The sequence below is a fragment of the Puma concolor genome, chromosome B1 (assembly GCF_028749965.1).
Source record: "Puma concolor isolate L17-30 chromosome B1, mPumCon1.1.hap2, whole genome shotgun sequence".
NCBI classification, from domain to species: domain Eukaryota; kingdom Metazoa; phylum Chordata; class Mammalia; order Carnivora; family Felidae; genus Puma; species Puma concolor.
In genome coordinates this window covers 83760540-83777956 of record NC_141670.1, presented here as the reverse complement: position 1 = coordinate 83777956, position 17417 = coordinate 83760540, and the positions used below count along the sequence as shown (strand labels likewise).

The following is a 17417-nucleotide window of genomic DNA, read 5'->3' as shown; positions in this document are numbered from 1 at the left end:
GTTTTTTGGAACAGTTCTTATGTGCAATGTTGGCTTGCAAATAGTTTAAGTCATGTCTGAAACAGATTTAAAAAGCGTTTGTCAAAGAAATACCTAAAAGATATGCCGGAAAGAAGATGTGTTTTTCAAAATAGTTGGGAAACTCGGATTTATGGGGTATTAGCTACGGCATGCTGTCGGTAATTTATATTGCCAACTTTAAACTTCTTTAAGAACTAATTGGGCAGTTTGGGGATTATGCAACTCTTCAACTTTTCTTTCTTCTCTTTTTTGATACTTGCATTAAAAAAATCATTTTATTGCTTTTTTTAAATCATCTTTTATAAAGGCATTTGCAAAAGAAGGGAGAGGTGATGAAAGGATTTTCCTACCTAAGTGGCTCTGATAAAAGGACTTGTGGAGGAAAATTAAGCAATTCACAAAAAGGAGCTTTCAGCGTATGGGCAAATTTCAGTCAGGGCACTTTTATCACGATAACCTGAAAAACTGAAAGAGGGTGACAGTATGTATGTGGGTGAAAGGTGCTTCACGTTAAGCATCAATTGGCAAAGAGAAGCCGACCCTTTTGTTCTTAACTTTTGATTTAATTGATGACAATGTTTTTCACGAGCTTTAGAAACAAAATAAAAGAAAATAGGAAAAGGAAAACAAGAACACAGTCTAATCTTTTGTGGGCTCAGTCCTCTCTCTGTATATGTGCATATCTCTGTATCCATACAGTCACATAAGCTATATTTGTGTATATCACCAGCATACATATAACATCAATAACAGTACAATATCATTGATATTCCAGAGTTGCTAAGCTGTTAATACAGTACAGTTTCATTCTGTTGTTAGGAGACATATTTTGGCTGTTAAGTCCTTAAAGTCTTTCAATCAAAGGAACTACAAGTACTCTGCTTACAGTCAGTGATGGTGTCATTGATGAAAATGGTGGTTTTATTTGGTTCTCCAAGCACTGCACCCACTGGCATCTGGAGAACTAATTCAAACCTCTCTGGACCCTCCAAGATGGGTTGTCCCAGGTCATCAAGGATTGTCACTTGGAATATCTGCATATGAACTCCTGGTGCAAAGCCCAGATTTCGGCTGATGCCAACATAATCTATTCCAGCTAGTGGGAAAGGAAAGGTCAAGAGTGAGACTGTAGGATTCACTTTCACAAGTTTTCCTTCACAGAAAAATTTTCTTCAGGGAATAATCACATTCTCCTATATACACAGCAATTTCAGAATCATATTTTGTGGGCTCAACCCCCAGAAAGCGAAAGTTTCCATAATCTACTGAATGCCATGATAGTCTCTCATCCATGAGCATGGGCCATCCTCATCAGTGTTCTCCATGTTGAGACCAGGCACATCACTTTTTAAGTACTTCCACAAAAATCCCACTGAGAGACTGAAGGTTCTCTGAAGGCAACTTCAATTTGCAGTGAAGAATTTATCTTTTTAATTTTTATTGTTAAGATAACTATCAGGAATTTAATTTTCATTAGGTTTCACTCATTCACCTTTGCTAGATATTTGGTTAACCTTATCACATTCTGCTCAATTTTACTAAGTCATGGAGTTGGTGCCACTTTCTGCATTATTATTTTGTAAGTTAGTGCACCTAATCATATAATTTCTTTGCTACTTATTTAAAAAAGTCATCAAATGTAAAGACAGCATTTACATTTGTAAATTTACATTTGTAAATTACATTTACATAGAGAACCCTAGGTAATATAAATATATTAATAAATCGAGGAACAGAATATTTATATTGTCTCAAGGTATCTCTCCATAAAATAATTATTAATTGCAAAGGAAGAAAAATAACTTCACAGTGGGGAGACCTGGAAGATACCACTTAACCAAGTGATCAAAGTTAACACCACCATTAATAGGATAAATGGAAATGGTGTGCCGTTTGATTGGCTCCAGTGACAACACTGTCATCTCTGCAACTTTCCTGCCAAAGATGCAGAGCCTGAATCTAATTATAAGGAAACATCAGACCTGGTGGATCTTGAATGAGGTGTTTGGATTAAATTGCAGTAATTTTATCAAGTTAATTTCTTGATTTTATGCTTGCATTGTGGTCATAAAGGAAAATATCTTTGTAGGAATGGCAATCTAAGTTTTCAGAGAGATGGTTCCAAGTTTATTGGCAACCTACTCTTAATGGTTCAGGAAAAAAAAAAAAACCCTGCTTTTCCTGTACTTGTCACTTTTCTGTAAGTTTGAGATTGTTGCAAAGATATTTTTTAAAAAGCCATTAAATAATTACATTTAAGAAAGGCAAAGCAAGATTATGCTGAAAAATACCAGGGCAGGAGAGTAAGGAAAAGAGACTTTTGTATCTTTTACACTTTGGTTCAGGTCTTAGTTTATTGCTTACTTGTACCAACTACTGAAACTCTCTGAGTCTCAGTTTCTTTAATTGCAAAATGGGGTAATTATTGCTCTTTTACAAGGTTGTTGTGAAGATTAGAGATAATACAGCAAAGATTCTAGCATGGAGTCTGGCAAATAGTAGGCATCTAGTACAAAGAAATTATAATTATTATTTATGTAACAAGTTATAATGATATAGTATAACTATGTATGCATAATTATTATTGTTAATTAACCAAGCTGAGCGGAAGCATTACTTTAAAAAAAATTTTTTTTAACATCTACTTATTTTTGAGAGACAGAGAGAGAGATAGAGCACAGCAGGGGAGGAGCAGAGAGAAAGGGAGACACAGAATCCGAAGCAGGCTCCTGGCTCTGAGCTGTCAGCACAGAGCCCGACGTGGGGCTCAAACCCATGAACTGTGAGATCATGACCAGAGGCGAAGTTGGACGTTCAACTGACTTAGCCACCCAGGTGCTTCACAGATGCATTATTTCTATTAGTCCATCCCCACCTGAGAGCGAGCAGAAGGGTCACTACTTGTATGCAAAGGGATTTATCTAAATGAATTCAAATTTTATTTTCCCAACCACAAGCAAAATAGCCCAATAAGCCAATTAGTCTATTTATTTTTGTTTACACAAACACATAGAGAGTGAAAAATGACCTCTGTAAATTAAGAAAAAGAAAGAAGAGAAAAGAAAAAAAAGCAAGAAGAAAAAACCAAAAACCCACTAAAAAACCTTGTAAGGATCATTACTGGTTTCATGTATCATGTGCTATGATATAATCACTGGAGAGTTATAACATGTGAATTCTTCCAAGAGCAAGCACCGTGCTCTAAATCTGTCTTTATTTTCCTTCTTTATATTCCTGTTTATGGGTACATGCTGAAACTGGGTTTACGATTTGAGAGGTCAATATAGATTTTATTCTCTTGATGCCTCATTAGTTAGTATAGACTTTAATATTGCTGGGTTTTATTTGCAAGATTTGTGCTTTTACCTTAAAATATTCTCATGTGCCTTGGATATCCTGAACTAACTGATTGTCCATGACCCAGGAGACTAAAAGGTCCCAGATGACAAATGAGAAAATGTGGATATCATTGTAGATGGAAATTTCCCTTTCTTTTCCTGTTGAATTATTCTGTGTTTTGGGTTTTTGTTTGTTTGTTTTATTTTTTGGTAAAGCAGCCGACAGGCTTGCCAGAGCAGGTAGTATCCAGAACTGTCTAGCTCCACTGTCAGCCAGGCCTTAATTGTCCATATCAAGAGGGGCAAAGGTGAGTGGGCCATGATGACACGATGCTTAAGCCAAGGAAAATGCCTGAGTCAGAGTGCAAACCTCCTATCCTTCTAGGGTCTAACAGTACCTGGGTTTCCCCAGGAGATGGGCCTGGTTCAGCCATTAAAGAGGCATTTTGGTCTGAAATACTGTTACGAACAGCTTATAGTATTTACAAATATTCTGAACTTCAGAAAATTAATTTTGGTCCATGACAATCCAATGGGTAATGAATGGATCATAAAGTCTGTTTTATAAACAGCAAAAGTCATTAAATACACAGACCATCTATGTGCTCAGGTAGGAGAAACTTAAAATCAGGGTCCATTAACAAAGACCAGGCATACTACACTTAACAGACTAGTCTCCACCCTATACATATATCTTGATAATGATATATTTTTTATTTTAAAAAATGTTTATTTATTTATTTTTGAAAGAGAGAGCATGAGAGGGAGGGGACAGAGAGAGAGGGAGACAGACAATCCCAAGCAGACTCTGTGCTATCAGCACAGAGCCTGATGCGAAGCTAGAACTCATGAACCATGAGATATGACCTGCACCGAAATCAAGAGTCAGATGCTCAACCAAATGAACCACCCAGAAACCCCATGACACATTTTTTTAAAAATGGCCCTCTCACCTTCTGCTGATGCTGGCTCTGTCTTCCTGGAGCGCACAGTGACAGATGATGCTTGTGAAAGGTCAGGGCCTGTCCTCCAGACACAGATCTCTAAGGAGCCAGCACTTTCATCGACATGATACTCAGCATTCCCAAAGTGCAGGGTAGGCTCTAGGGAGGCACCAAAGGACAAATTAAGAATACTTCAACCCACCAGGCCAACTATCTCATTGGCCCTGTGACCCTGGATGTTTGTCACAATCATCAGACTTGACAGATGCCACAGACTGGAGAAGGAAAAAACAACACACACACACACACACACACACACACACATCCATATCAGAATCACATGCCACAAATCTGACTCCAGGAGGTGCAGTGAGATAAGTTCAGCTAGAATTCTACTCACTTTTCTGTTTCAAGAGGTTTCTGTCATACAAAGAAATGTCTCTGTTTGGGAAAATTGGCCAATTAGCTGTAACTCAGGCAAGTCAGTTATTGTTTGGGAAAAGATGGTGGGGAATTTACAAGGCTTTTTCTCAGGAGAAAGTGCTTTTTATGTTGAGGGACAGTCTAGCCAGGGTTCTGAATTTGAGGACTGCTGCTGTTCCTTTTTTCATAACACTTGTTGATCACAGGGATAGACAGAAATCCTAGGGGGTGGCAGGATCCCATGAGCTGAGATGTCAGAAATGCTCCACTGGAGGCAGAGAAGGGGGTCCCTAGATAGAGTAGGTTGAGGAAGCCAAAGTGGAAATCAGACTTTGGGGGGCAGGTAGAAGGGTAGCCTGTATCTCCTGAAGGGAGGAAAAGTTTGACAATGAGAAAGTTAGGACTTTTATGGGTATACCTATTTATATCTTGGTCTCGGTGTTTTAAAAAGTAGCCCATGAACTTAGCTGACTATTTAAAGCTTACACAGGTTTAGCTAGCTGTTATACCAGACAGCTATACTAGCTGTCATGGAAAGGTTTTAAAATGAATGTTTGTGTAGACTGTGAAATCTGGAGGCAAGAAAAAAATGTAAACACCAAGAAGCAGCTTCACCATGGAGGAATGACCCCAGAGAGAGTAAATGGAAAGTTAACATTATAGAGGTGACATCTTTGCAAGCATAACGCAACACGGGAGCATATCTGGATTAAATTTAAAATTTTGGAAGGTGCAAATCAAATTTAATAAGCATTATTTACTCAGGATGTATTTTAGTAGATTTCTTAATGCTGAGGAAAGTTTTACTCAAAGTTTTAACATGGCATACAAGACCTCTCCTTATCTGACTGGAGTCCATTTTTCTGGAATCACTGGGCACCACAACTGGCCCTGTGCCCTGTTGCACTAAACACCTCATACCCAACATACTGTGTGTGTCTGGGCCTTCATTGTTGCTGGTGATTTTTCCTGAGCTGGAACTCTCTTCCCAAATATCCGATTTCACACATTTCTACTCATTCTTTAAGAACGTGATTAAGAGTTACCTGCTCTGGGAAGCCATATATAACTTACTCAAGAAATTCGGCATTCTTTACCCCATGCTTCCTAATGTTCTGAGTAGTTCTGTGCCTGAGGGGTGGGGCACCCTTGCTATGGGCTCACCGTAGATGGGAGGACTGTGCTCACAGAAGGGGGGGGGGCATTCTGTATTTTCTTCTTGCCTAGACCTTTCAAGCCATCTCCCCATTGCTGCCGATGAATATTTCAGATACTTCCAAGCTTGGGACAGGACAGAGGGATGAAAGGCAAAAGGAGCAGGGAAGTTTTTTCTTAGTGGCTATCATCATGGTGATCACATGCTTTGGTCTTAGACGATGGAAGAAAACTGATTCTCTTTCTCACGGGCACTTTCGTGTGTTCTCTAGAGAGCCCTCACTCCCGTAGTTGTGTATTTCTCATTTGCTGTTCCCTTGATGAGGATGATGCATCTCTATCTACTCTTGTGGGTCACTTAATCATTCCTCAGTCCTTTAGCATTGGCAGTGCTTCTGCTTAGGCTTGTTCACCCCTCTAGATGGCGCCTGCAGACAAGACCTAAGACGAGTTCATTCTGGCTCTCTCCCCTGTGTGCCTGGCTCACATTTGGTCCATGGCAACCTTTCTGCAACTGTTGCCTTGACAAACTCAAGGAATACTGTCTAATCCTGATGCAGCCCCTCTTTTTTGCTCATCCATCAGAGCACCCGACCAGCTTGACTCCTACATTGTGATTTTCCAGGTAGAGCCAAACGTCAATTTGCTGTGTCCTCCATATTGTACATGACACACATTACTTCCCAAACGGTCTCCTTAGAACTCTTTCTCTTAAGATGCCTGGGTGGCTCAATCCGTTAAGCATCCAACTTTGGCTCAGGTCACGATCTCACAGTTCGTGAATTTGAGCCCCGCATCGGGCTCTGTACTGACAGCTCAGAGCCTGGAGCCTGCTTCAGATTCGGTGTTTCTCTCTACGCCCCTCCCCTGCTTGCGCTCTCTCTCTGTCTCTCAAAAAGAAATAAATGTTAAAAAAAATTAAAAAAGAACTCCTTCTCTTGATTTATGACCTCTGTAAAAAGTTAAAATGTTAAAGCTACCAAGCTAACACGCTATTCTGTGTTTTTATGACAACCTTACACACTTCTCAGGGTCAGGGACTGTAGTCCAAGCGTACCCACAGTGACACGGAGGCTGGTGTATTACAAGTACTGAAGAATTTGTCAAAAAAATAACTTTTAACTCACTTCTGTTATATTTTGAACTTACTACAAAGGTTTTTTTTTTTTGTTTGTTTTTTGTTTTTGTTTTTTTTTAGGTTGGGACAAAGTGATCTGATATTTCAGCACAGAACTTATTCTGTATTATGTATAGGGAAGGGCAAGAGGTAAGAAAGAGAAAACATACTTGGGTCACATATGTTGCTATGCAGAAAAAAAAATGTGCCAAGCCTCTAGGAATATAGTCAGATGTAAGATGTAAGAGGAGGATAGTGCCACTTGGAAGAAAAATAATGAAACCCTCCTGAGATGCTCTGTGTATGGCGCATCAGGAGATTTGTTGAAACGGAGAAAAGACCGCCTCTGTGTTGCCCAGCAGTGTCTCTAGTTATCTTTGTCCTAGGTCTGTCTAAAGAACCGAGGTGATGGCAGTAATCCTTAAGGGTAGGCAATTATGAGGCAATTATGACCCCATCACACTTAACGTTAAATTGATTCCACAGCCGTAGATGCGTTTTTATCTCCTTTCAAAGAAAATGATGGTTGTGACCCCAGCACGCTTACGTTAAATTGATTCCGCAGCCATAGATGTGTTTTATCTCCTTTCAAAGAGAATGTCCTTTAAACAGAAATAGGGAAAAGGGGTATGACAAGTTGGGAAGTTGAAGCGCCTAAAAGAGATATGACCGGCCTGTAATTCAGTGGAATTCAATGTCCAGATTCAGGGAAATTTCATGACAAGATCCAGAAAGGACTTTCAGAGGAAGTGACAGAAGCGCTATTGGTAAACATTGAGAAACCACTCAGAACAGGACAGATGTCAAAAGATGGAAGGTAGGAGAATGTCTTTTCAGTTGCCTCAGCAGAGAAAATAAAATCCAGAAGCAAACTGCTAAGCTTAATCTCTAGAAAAATTCTCGAACAGTTTATTTAAAATGGTTTCTGAATTCTTAGGAAAGAAAGAGGTGATGCCTATGAGTCAATATGAGTTCTTTAATATCAGGCCTCACGAAGTCAAATTCAATTTTGTTTTGTTCAGTTAAACACCTACTGAACTCCCCTCTGCGCTCTAAGCACTGTGGTAGCTACTGGGGATATAGAGGAGTAGGTATTTTTTGCCCTCAAGGTATTTTTGGTATAAGAGGGCAGCCATACCAGTTTCAATCAGCTGACCCCTGCATGCTTGGACAAGAGAAGGCACAACCTCAAGGCTCAAAGGAGGAGTCCTGGGAGGAATAAAGCTGTGCTGGATCTGAGGATGAAGGAGAATGGACCAATGGGAAAGCTGGGAGGAATGTTCCAAACAGAGTGGCTAATACAGAAAAAGGCATATAAGCCTGAAGAAGCCTAGTGTCTGGGGAGAAATACGAGCCTTTGTTTCCTAGTGATATATGAGATGAGAGTAAAGGGATGTTGGGAATGCATTAGAGAGGAAGGTAGAAGCCAGATACTGCAGGGACTTGGATCAATTTGAAGTAAATGAGCCTTTACTTTGTAGACTCTATAGAACGTGGGAACCGATTTTAAGCAGTGGAAAGGTGGTTGGTTTTTGTTGTTGTTTTCTGTACATCTGTCTAACTTCAGTGTGAGCTACAGATTGAAGGAAGAGTTAATGTTACCAAGGAGGAAGCTACTGCAATTATCCAGGTGACACATGAGCGTGGTTTGAAGTACATACTAGTATTAAGGTTGAAGGGGGAGATGAATGGGGTAAGTGTCCTGAGCAGCACCCAGTGGTTGGATGTAGGCAGCTTCTAGGATGCCCTGGGGGTGTGGGAGTGGAACTGTCGATAACTTAGTTGGGAATATAGGAGTAAGAGAGGGCAAGATGATGACATCTGATGGGATATCCAAGTAGACAGGTCTAGAAAGGTTTAATGTGTGAATCTGGAGTTCAAGAATCAGGGCTCGAGATAAGATTTGAGGGTGTTAGGCACACAAGTTGGAGTCCATCCTGTATAGATGATACAATCATCCAATATGGATGAATAAAGAGAATTGTCCTGGGGGAATCAACCTTTAGGGAAACTGGCAGAGGGGAAAAAGTGCAAAAGAGAAGCAAAAAAAAAAAAAAAAAAAAAAAAAAAAAAGAAAAGAAAAGAAAGAAAGAAAAAGGAAGGACAGACAAACAGATGAATGAAAAAATGGATTGATGGCAAGAAAGGGGGAACCAGGAATATCAAGAGCAGAGAGTTTTGAGAAAAATGACTGGTCACAACGTCAAATGTAGTAAGCATTTCCAGAAAGATATGTGCAAGACAACAGTGGCAATCAGTGCAAAACAAAAAAATACATCTTACGAAACTTTAAGCTGCAAAAAGTGAACTATGGCACCCAAGTTTAAGAACAAAAACAGTGGGGTGTTTGGGTGGCTCAGTTGGTTGAGCATCTGACTCTTGATTTCAGCTCAGGTCATGTCCTCATGGTTTCTGGGTTCAAGATCCACATTGGGCTCTGTGCTGATGGTGGGGAGTCTGCTTGGGATTCTCTCTCTCTCACTCTCTCTCTTTTTCTCTCAAAATAAATAAAAAAACTTAAAAAAAGGGGCGCCTGGGTGGCGCAGTCGGTTAAGCGTCCGACTTCAGCCAGGTCACGATCTCGCGGTCCGTGAGTTCGAGCCCCGCGTCAGGCTCTGGGCTGATGGCTCGGAGCCTGGAGCCTGTTTCCGATTCTGTGTCTCCCTCTCTCTCTGCCCCTCCCCCGTTCATGCTCTGTCTCTCTCTGTCCCAAAAATAAATAAACGTTGAAAAAAAAAAAAAAAAACTTAAAAAAAAGAACTGAAATAATTTTTTCTATTTATGAAGCCTGTGGCAATTGTAATATGAACAACCCTATACAGCACAGTGATACTCTTTCTTCTGAATGGTTTCCTAGTTTTACAGCACAGAAAAAGGTCTTTCAGGCTTTAAAACCATTTATGTGTTGAACTTTATCTTGGTCTTGCAACAGTATTAACCACATAACAAAAAAGTTGGATGTGCTGATTTCACCAAAATGACACTTTGTTTATATGCAATTTCTTTACACAATTTTTCTTTACAATGTTTTCTTAAATCTGTCATCATTCTGTTCAATACCCATTCAATGATAAAGATACTAATCTATGTGGCAATCTTTATAGGCAAATTGTATGCATGTTATACAAATCTTATTGCCTCAGGACAAAACTAACAGCCCTCTATGAAACTGGACATCAATTTTTTCTTTGTAGCAGATTACAAGTTTTCAAATCACATCATAAAAACTGAAAGAAACATCCTAAGTAGAAAACAGGAACCTGCTATAAGTGTTTAAATATAAAACAGACACAATTTGCTAATTAATAAGTGTCCTCAGGGGGCTCCTGGGTGGCTCAGTCGGTTAAGCGTCTGACTTCCGCTCAGGTCATGATCTCACAGTTGGTGGGTTCAAGCCCCACATCGGGCTCTGTGCTGACAGCTTGGAGCCTAGAACTTGCTTCGGATTCTGTGTCTCCCTCTCTATCTGCCCCTCCCCCACTCACACTCTGTCTCTCTCTCCCTCAAAATAGATAAACATTAAAAAAAAAAAAAAGTGTCCTCAGTTTCCTCCTGCCCCTGGTACAGGGCCAGTGGAAGTTAGGGTCTGAAGCCTACCACGCATTCATTTAGCTAATACTTATTGGCCATACTCCGTGGTATCTGCCCTCATCAGTTGCTGTTTTTTATAAGGGATTCTGTGGGAGTGCAGGGCCAGGATCTCGGATGGTTCAGTTGCCTCTGCTCCTGAATGATTTCTTTTCTTAGCATTACTCCATGGTAGTTGTCTTTACAAAGGTATTCCTGTAGGTGACCCATCTGACAAGGGGATATTTGATCTCTGTTTAAGGAGGCAAAACACTTCTCAGAATCTAGCTAAATAGAATAACAACATTTCATCCCTTAAAAGGTACAGCACAGGGAATACAGTCATTGGTATTGTAATAGCGTTGTATGGTGACAGATGGTGGCTACCCTTGTGGTGGGCACATCATAACATATAGACTTGACCATCACTATGTTTTACCCCTGAAAATAATGTAACATTATGTGCCAACTATATTTCAATTAAAAAAATTATCTAAAACAACTCAAACCAACCAAACAAAAAAACCCATTGCATTCCAATTCTAATTAGAAAAAAAAAAAAGTTTTCCTTCAACTGGCTTGGCCATGTCTTTAGATTGCTGGATAGTTGGCTTAAATGAAAACCTACTTCTGCTACAAGATGATGGACTCGACATGTCTGAACAAAGAAAGCATTATTGGTTCTTAACAAGTGCCCAGACTATGGCAAATTACACACAAAATCCTAACCCTGGAAAATGAGTGTGCACTTTGCTCAGTATTTTCCCAAATCGTCAATTTTGTAAGACACTTGTTATTCCTGACTGAAATGACAACTATATTACTGCCTGAGATAGACTACACATTAGAGTTTGATAAAAGTTTAGTGCTTAAAAACTGAATTAGAGGAATTGTCACTTAACATCAGTATTCCAAAAGATTATAATCACGTGGTAGGCACACTAATAATCACTATGGCTATTTCTCAAGGAGAAGGTAAAATGGTACCATTCAGAGGAACCAGTAGCATCATGAATGGCAAAATCTCTGAATACCTTTAGTCTAGTGACTAAAGTGGAAGAAGCACCCATAGCAGTCATTCAGGGGCAGTTGTTACCTGAGCGCCACCGCCAGGACCTGAAAGGGGAGGAAGTCACACCTTAGAATTTTACAGAATACCTTTGCTGAAATATCATTAATTCTGACCGTGGAATTGGGATGTTTTAGGGCACCTACTCAGTACAGTCCATCTGGGGCTACAGGGAACGTGACTGTGCAGCCTTAGCAGAGTGGAGCTAGATTAGTATGGTCACATCTGTAGCACAATTGCTTTATGAAGTTTACTCTGTGTGGGACCTAGAAAAGAGAAAGCAGCCAGAAGAAAGAATGGGCTGCCCATTTCCAGCCATGTTAAAAGGAAGAGTATTCTGACCATGGACCTTGAGAGTCCAGGACTCCCGACAGTCTTTGCCCAGGCTAGATAGAGGTGGTTCTGTGGCTTGATGGCATTGCTAAGATGCACATCAAACAATTTCCTGCTTATAAGGTCGTTGCCCATGTAGCCTCCTTTAATGAGTGGGTACTGGGGTTTTCTAAGCTTAGCAAAGTGCTCCATCGTCAATAAATGTTAAAGGATCTGAATGCAAGTTTCCTGGATTCAACCATTACTAACAGTGACTTGCTCAGAAAAGTATGTAGCGATTAAGATTGTTTATACCAAACTAAAAATCTTCCATTATTTCTGTATATGACTGTTTCCGCATTCAAAAGATGTCATGATTTTGAGAAGTCTAAGTAGAGATCAAGTCAGATGTGACAGGAAGGCAAGAGAAAGACCTTATTTGACTTTGTGGTCCTGTGCTAAGTGCACAGTAGGTCACTATAAATGTTTCTTGAATGACTTAATTACTTAAGAATCTACTAAAATCATTTCAAACAATACTGTAAGTTAACAACTGTATCATATACTGGATTTTGTGTTAATTTTCTTCCTTTTTGTTCTATTTTTTTCCCTTTCTTTTTATATTTAGCATTGGAGAGTGCCTTTTTGTTCTATTTTTTTCCCTTTCTTTTTATATTTAGCATTGGAGAGTGACACCATTTCTCCATTCTAAACATGGTAAGATTTAAAACTACTAAGGTTTTTAGGGGTACCTGGATGGCTCAGTCAGTTGAGCGTCTGACTTCAGCTCAGGTCATGATCTAGCAGTTCATGAGTTGTGAGTTCAAGCCCCACATCGGACTCACTGTTGTCAGCACAGAGACTACTTTAGATCTTCTGTCACCCCCTCTATCTGCTCCGCCTCCACTTGTGCTCTCTCAAAAATAAAAAAACAACATTTTGAAACTACTAAGGTTTTAAAGTAAAAAGTAAGTGGGGATATGTCAGGACTCAAAGAGAAAGTATTTCTCTTTGAGGGATTAGGACATGGACTTATTTGAGGGCCATTATTCAGCCTACCATATTGACCAATAGACTTGAATGTCCACCCCTTTGACAGTTATTCATTTCTTACTGTACACACAAACACTGAGATTTGGGTTAAGAAGCTCGGTCCAAGCTCTTCCATAAGGTGCGTCCAAGAGTAAACTCACTTTTGAGCACACCAACAAAGTCATAGTCCATTCTGAGCCCTGTGAAATTTCTTGCTTAGCTCTGATGTCTGTTGGATCATTTATGCTCATCTCTGGTATTTGTAGTTTTGCAGGACACTCTGGTGTTTTGATAAACTCTTAAAAAGTGTTAGGGAAAGAGGTTGTAAGAAATATACTTCTCACTGGGGAAAAAAAAAAGAGAATCATTGAAGGTTGGACAATCTTATTCTTTACTTTTGCTTTAGTTTTTCAGGATGATTTTTAAGAAAAATTTCTTCCTAAATGTGTGGGTAAAATTGCAATGTACTTCCTTATCAAAGTGTAACTCATTATATGCTTAGAAAATGTTACAGCATGAAAAACTATATAGTGTACAGACATTATTTTGGGGGATCTCCTAGAACCCAAGTAGAAAAAATAGCATGAGTCAAACAATAAGAATTTATTTATCTGGAGGAAGCCTTGGAGAAACAGAAAACAAAATGGGTAGCCTGAATCAGAAGGCCATTCAAATTCAGTGATTAGCCGTTTTACCTGACTTTTTAGGAGCAGTATTTTAACACAAATTTTTAAGTTCATGACAACATTTAAAAAATACTCAAATATTCTATAGGGTATTTCATTTTATAGGTATGAGTAATGATTAACTAAAGCCTTAAGAAGGACTTCAAGAACTGTCAAATTCTAGGGGCGCCTGGGTAGCTCAGTTGGTTAAGCATCCAACTCTTGATTTTGACTCAGGTCATGCTCTCACGGGTTCATGATATTAAGCCCTGCATCGGACTCTGTGTTGATAGCATGGAGCCTGCTTGAGATTCTCTTTCCCCCTCTCTCTCTGCCCCTCCCCTGTTCATATGCACTCACACTCTCTTTCTCAATACATACATACATACATACATACATACATACTTTGGAAAAAAAAAAGAAACATCAAATTCTAGAGTTGGAAGCGTCCCTAGAGATAACACATTTAAACCTCCTTACTTTATGGATTGGGAAACTGAGCTCCAGATAGCTTGACCTGACCAACGTCACCTGGAGAGGTGGTAATGCCCAGACTCAGAATGCCATCTAATCTTGCCTAGATCTGAACACAGCAACTCACGGCCGCTCAAATCCTGACAGAAGCATGTTTGGGAGATGAAGCAGCCTGAGACTGGTAATGAGATAGTCTGATCCTGCTCCTGGCTTTATCAACATTTTCTCTTGAAAGTGCCTCTTGTAGAAAGGGCAATTGAGACCTAGGAAAATAATATTGGGCTTGATACTTTGTATCACATCTGGGGCATGGAGTTGGTGTTGAGGAGTGAGGAGACCCCTTCTTCTCTGGCCAAATTTCAGCTGGGATACCCTGGAACTAGAGCCAAATATTTTGTCACATAGGGTAGGAAGAAAAGTCTGGATGCCTAGACATGGGAGCTCCATGGTACCCTTGTACCATTTGAAGAATCATGTACTTATTGTTATGAGCAAGCCCCCTTATGCTGCTAAGATGAGGGTCACTGTGGGCAATCCAGGTTGGAGAATCAGATACTTAACTTTGGTCCTCTTCTTGGCTTCTTTCTAAGTCTTGGGTCACATCCTTAGGCTGTTTTTTTTTAATAAATTCATACACAAATATTTTATCTTCCTGAATTATTTTTTTGTTCTTGGGTTTGGTGTTATCTATGTATTTGACAAGCCACTCACAGTCTTTGGAGAAAGGAACATCAAATAGATTTATCTCTCAACTGTTCAAGGACAATGTAATAATAAGGCAGTTATTGCCAAGAGTTAATAAAAGTAAAAGGGAGCCTACAAGATGGGAGAAGATATTTGCAAACAACATATCTGATAAAAGATTAGTATCCAAAATCTGTAAAGAACTTACCAAACTCAACACCTGAAAAACAAACATCCAATTAAGAAATAGGCAGAAAACATGAATAGACATTTTCCAAAGAAGACATCTAGATGGCTAACAGACACATGTAAAGACACTCAACATCACTCATCATCAGGGAAATACAAATCAAAACTATGATGAGCTATCACCTCACATCTGTCAGAATGGCTAAAATTAACAACACAAGAAAAAACAGGTATGGGCAAGGATGAGAAGAAAGGGGAACCCTCTTGCATTGTTGGTGGGAATGCAAACTGGAGCAGCCACTCTGGAGAACAGTATGGAGGTTCCTCAAAAAACTAAAAATATAAATACTCTATGATCCAGCAATTGCATCTTTGGGTATTCATCCAAAGGATACAAAAGTACAGATTTGAAGGGGTACATACATGCCAATGTTTATAGCAGCACTATCAACAATAGCCAAACTATGGAGAGAGCCCAAATGTTCATCAACTGATGAATGGATAAAGAAGATGTGGTACACACACACACACACACACACACACACACACACACACAATGGAATATTACTAAGCCATCAAAAAGAATGAAATCTTGCCATTTGCAATGACATAGATCTGTTTATGCTAAGTGAAATAAGTCAGTCAGAGAAAGACGAATACGAAATATTTCACTCATGTGGAACTTAAGAGACAAAACAAATGAACATATGGGAAAGGGGGTGGAGAGAAGAGAGGGAAACAAACCACAAGAGACTCAATGATAGAGAACAAACAGGGTTGACAGAAAGGGGTAGGTGGAAGATGGGCTAGCTGGGTGATGGGTATTAAAAAGGGCACTATTGTGATGAGCATTGGGTATGTGACATGATGAACCACTGAATTCTACTCTCGAACCCAATACTGCACTATATGTTAATTAGCTAAAGTTGAAAAAAAAAAAAAAAAGAATCATGCAGGTTACCTAGGAAAAAAAAAGAGTTGAAAGCAGGAAATGGACTTACCATCATTAGGATCAGCCAGGATAACCACCTTGGTGGTGGGGAACTGGGCTCCCAGTCGCCCTCCCACTGGCAGGCTCAGTGAAACACTGAAGGATTCCTCCTCTTCATAGAGGGAGTCATCGATGATCAAGACCCGGCAGCTTTTCTCAGCCTCATCCTTGTCAAAGTGGAGGATGCTGGCGCCATCTTCTGGACGGGAGACGTAGTCAGAGAAAGATAATGCAGTTGAAGGAATGGAGCCTGAGGCAGAACCTGTAGGAATATGAGATGAACAGAGAAGGTGAGAAGAAATGGAATTCCAAGTAGGAAACCTGTTCCCCACTGGTTCTTCAAACTATTTTTAGGTAACGGCATGGAGTACAATGCTATCTGAATTATAAATCACACTTATCTCTGACAGTCATAGTTATTGATATTGTACTTAGAAGGCTTTCAGAACAGTTATTTCACAGTTAGTGGTCTTTAAATAGGGTACATACTGAATAAGTTCTGTTAAATTAGGGGCTAAATAAACTGAAGGATCACAAAATACTAGGCTTGGTTTAGCTTAATTCGTTCATGTTACAGATGGGAACACTGAAATGCAGAGAAATTAGGATCAGAGAGTCCATGCCGTGGTCGTGGTACAGATGTCTTCCTGTCTCTCCCCTTCCCATAGCCACAGAGCTACAGAGTACTGTCTATGTAATCCGACTCTTCACTCCCTAAGTAGAGTTCCTTGCGTGGCACCAAAATGCAGCCACAAAATTACTACTTATTTTAGAAGAAGTACAGGATTGATTGGAAGATTTCAGTTTAGATGCACTGTGTTTTAAATTTTATTGTAATGATTTACATACATTAACATTCACAAATTTAAACGTACCATTTGATGAGTTTTGAAAAATGTATACAGTCATGTAGCTATTACCACAAGCATAATACAGAACATTTTTATCCACCCATAAAAGATGACATATACCTGTGGCAATCCTTCTTCTTCCCTGTCTCCCAGCCCTAGAAACCACTAATCTGTTTTCTGTCACTACAGATTTACTTGCCTTTATGAGAATTTCATATAAATGAAATATACAGTTCTTACTCTTTTGTTTCTGATTTCTCTCATTTAGCACCATGTTTTTGAGATTCATCAGGTTTTTGTTTTTCCTTTTTATTACTGAATAGTATTCTCCTATGTATGACTATGCCACAATTTATTTTTCTACTTACCGCTTGATAATTTGGGTTGTTTTCCATTTTTAGCTCTTCTGAATAATGTTGCTATAAATATTCTAGTACAGGTCTTTGAATGGGTATATAATTTTATTTCTCTTGAGGACACACTTAGGAGTAGGATTTCTGGGAATTAGTGCAATTTTTTATTGTGGTAAAATAAAAATAACCTAAAATTTACCATCTTAAGCATTTTTAAGTGTACATATCAATA

General features: G+C 39.4%; 1 protein-coding gene across 1 annotated transcript in view; it reads right to left on the bottom strand.

Annotated features, from left to right (window-relative positions):
- Positions 1–385: 385 nt before the first annotated feature.
- Positions 386–17417, bottom strand: part of FREM3 (FRAS1 related extracellular matrix 3) — an 87078-nt gene continuing 70046 nt past the window's right edge. Inside the window, exons 6-8 of the mRNA XM_025921630.2 lie at positions 15992–16243; positions 4313–4462; positions 386–1117 (exon numbers count right to left, since the gene is read on the bottom strand). Coding sequence (XP_025777415.2) covers positions 876–1117; positions 4313–4462; positions 15992–16243 — 644 coding nt within the window. The 3' untranslated portion in view covers positions 386–875. The remainder of the gene's footprint in view (positions 1118–4312; positions 4463–15991; positions 16244–17417) is intronic.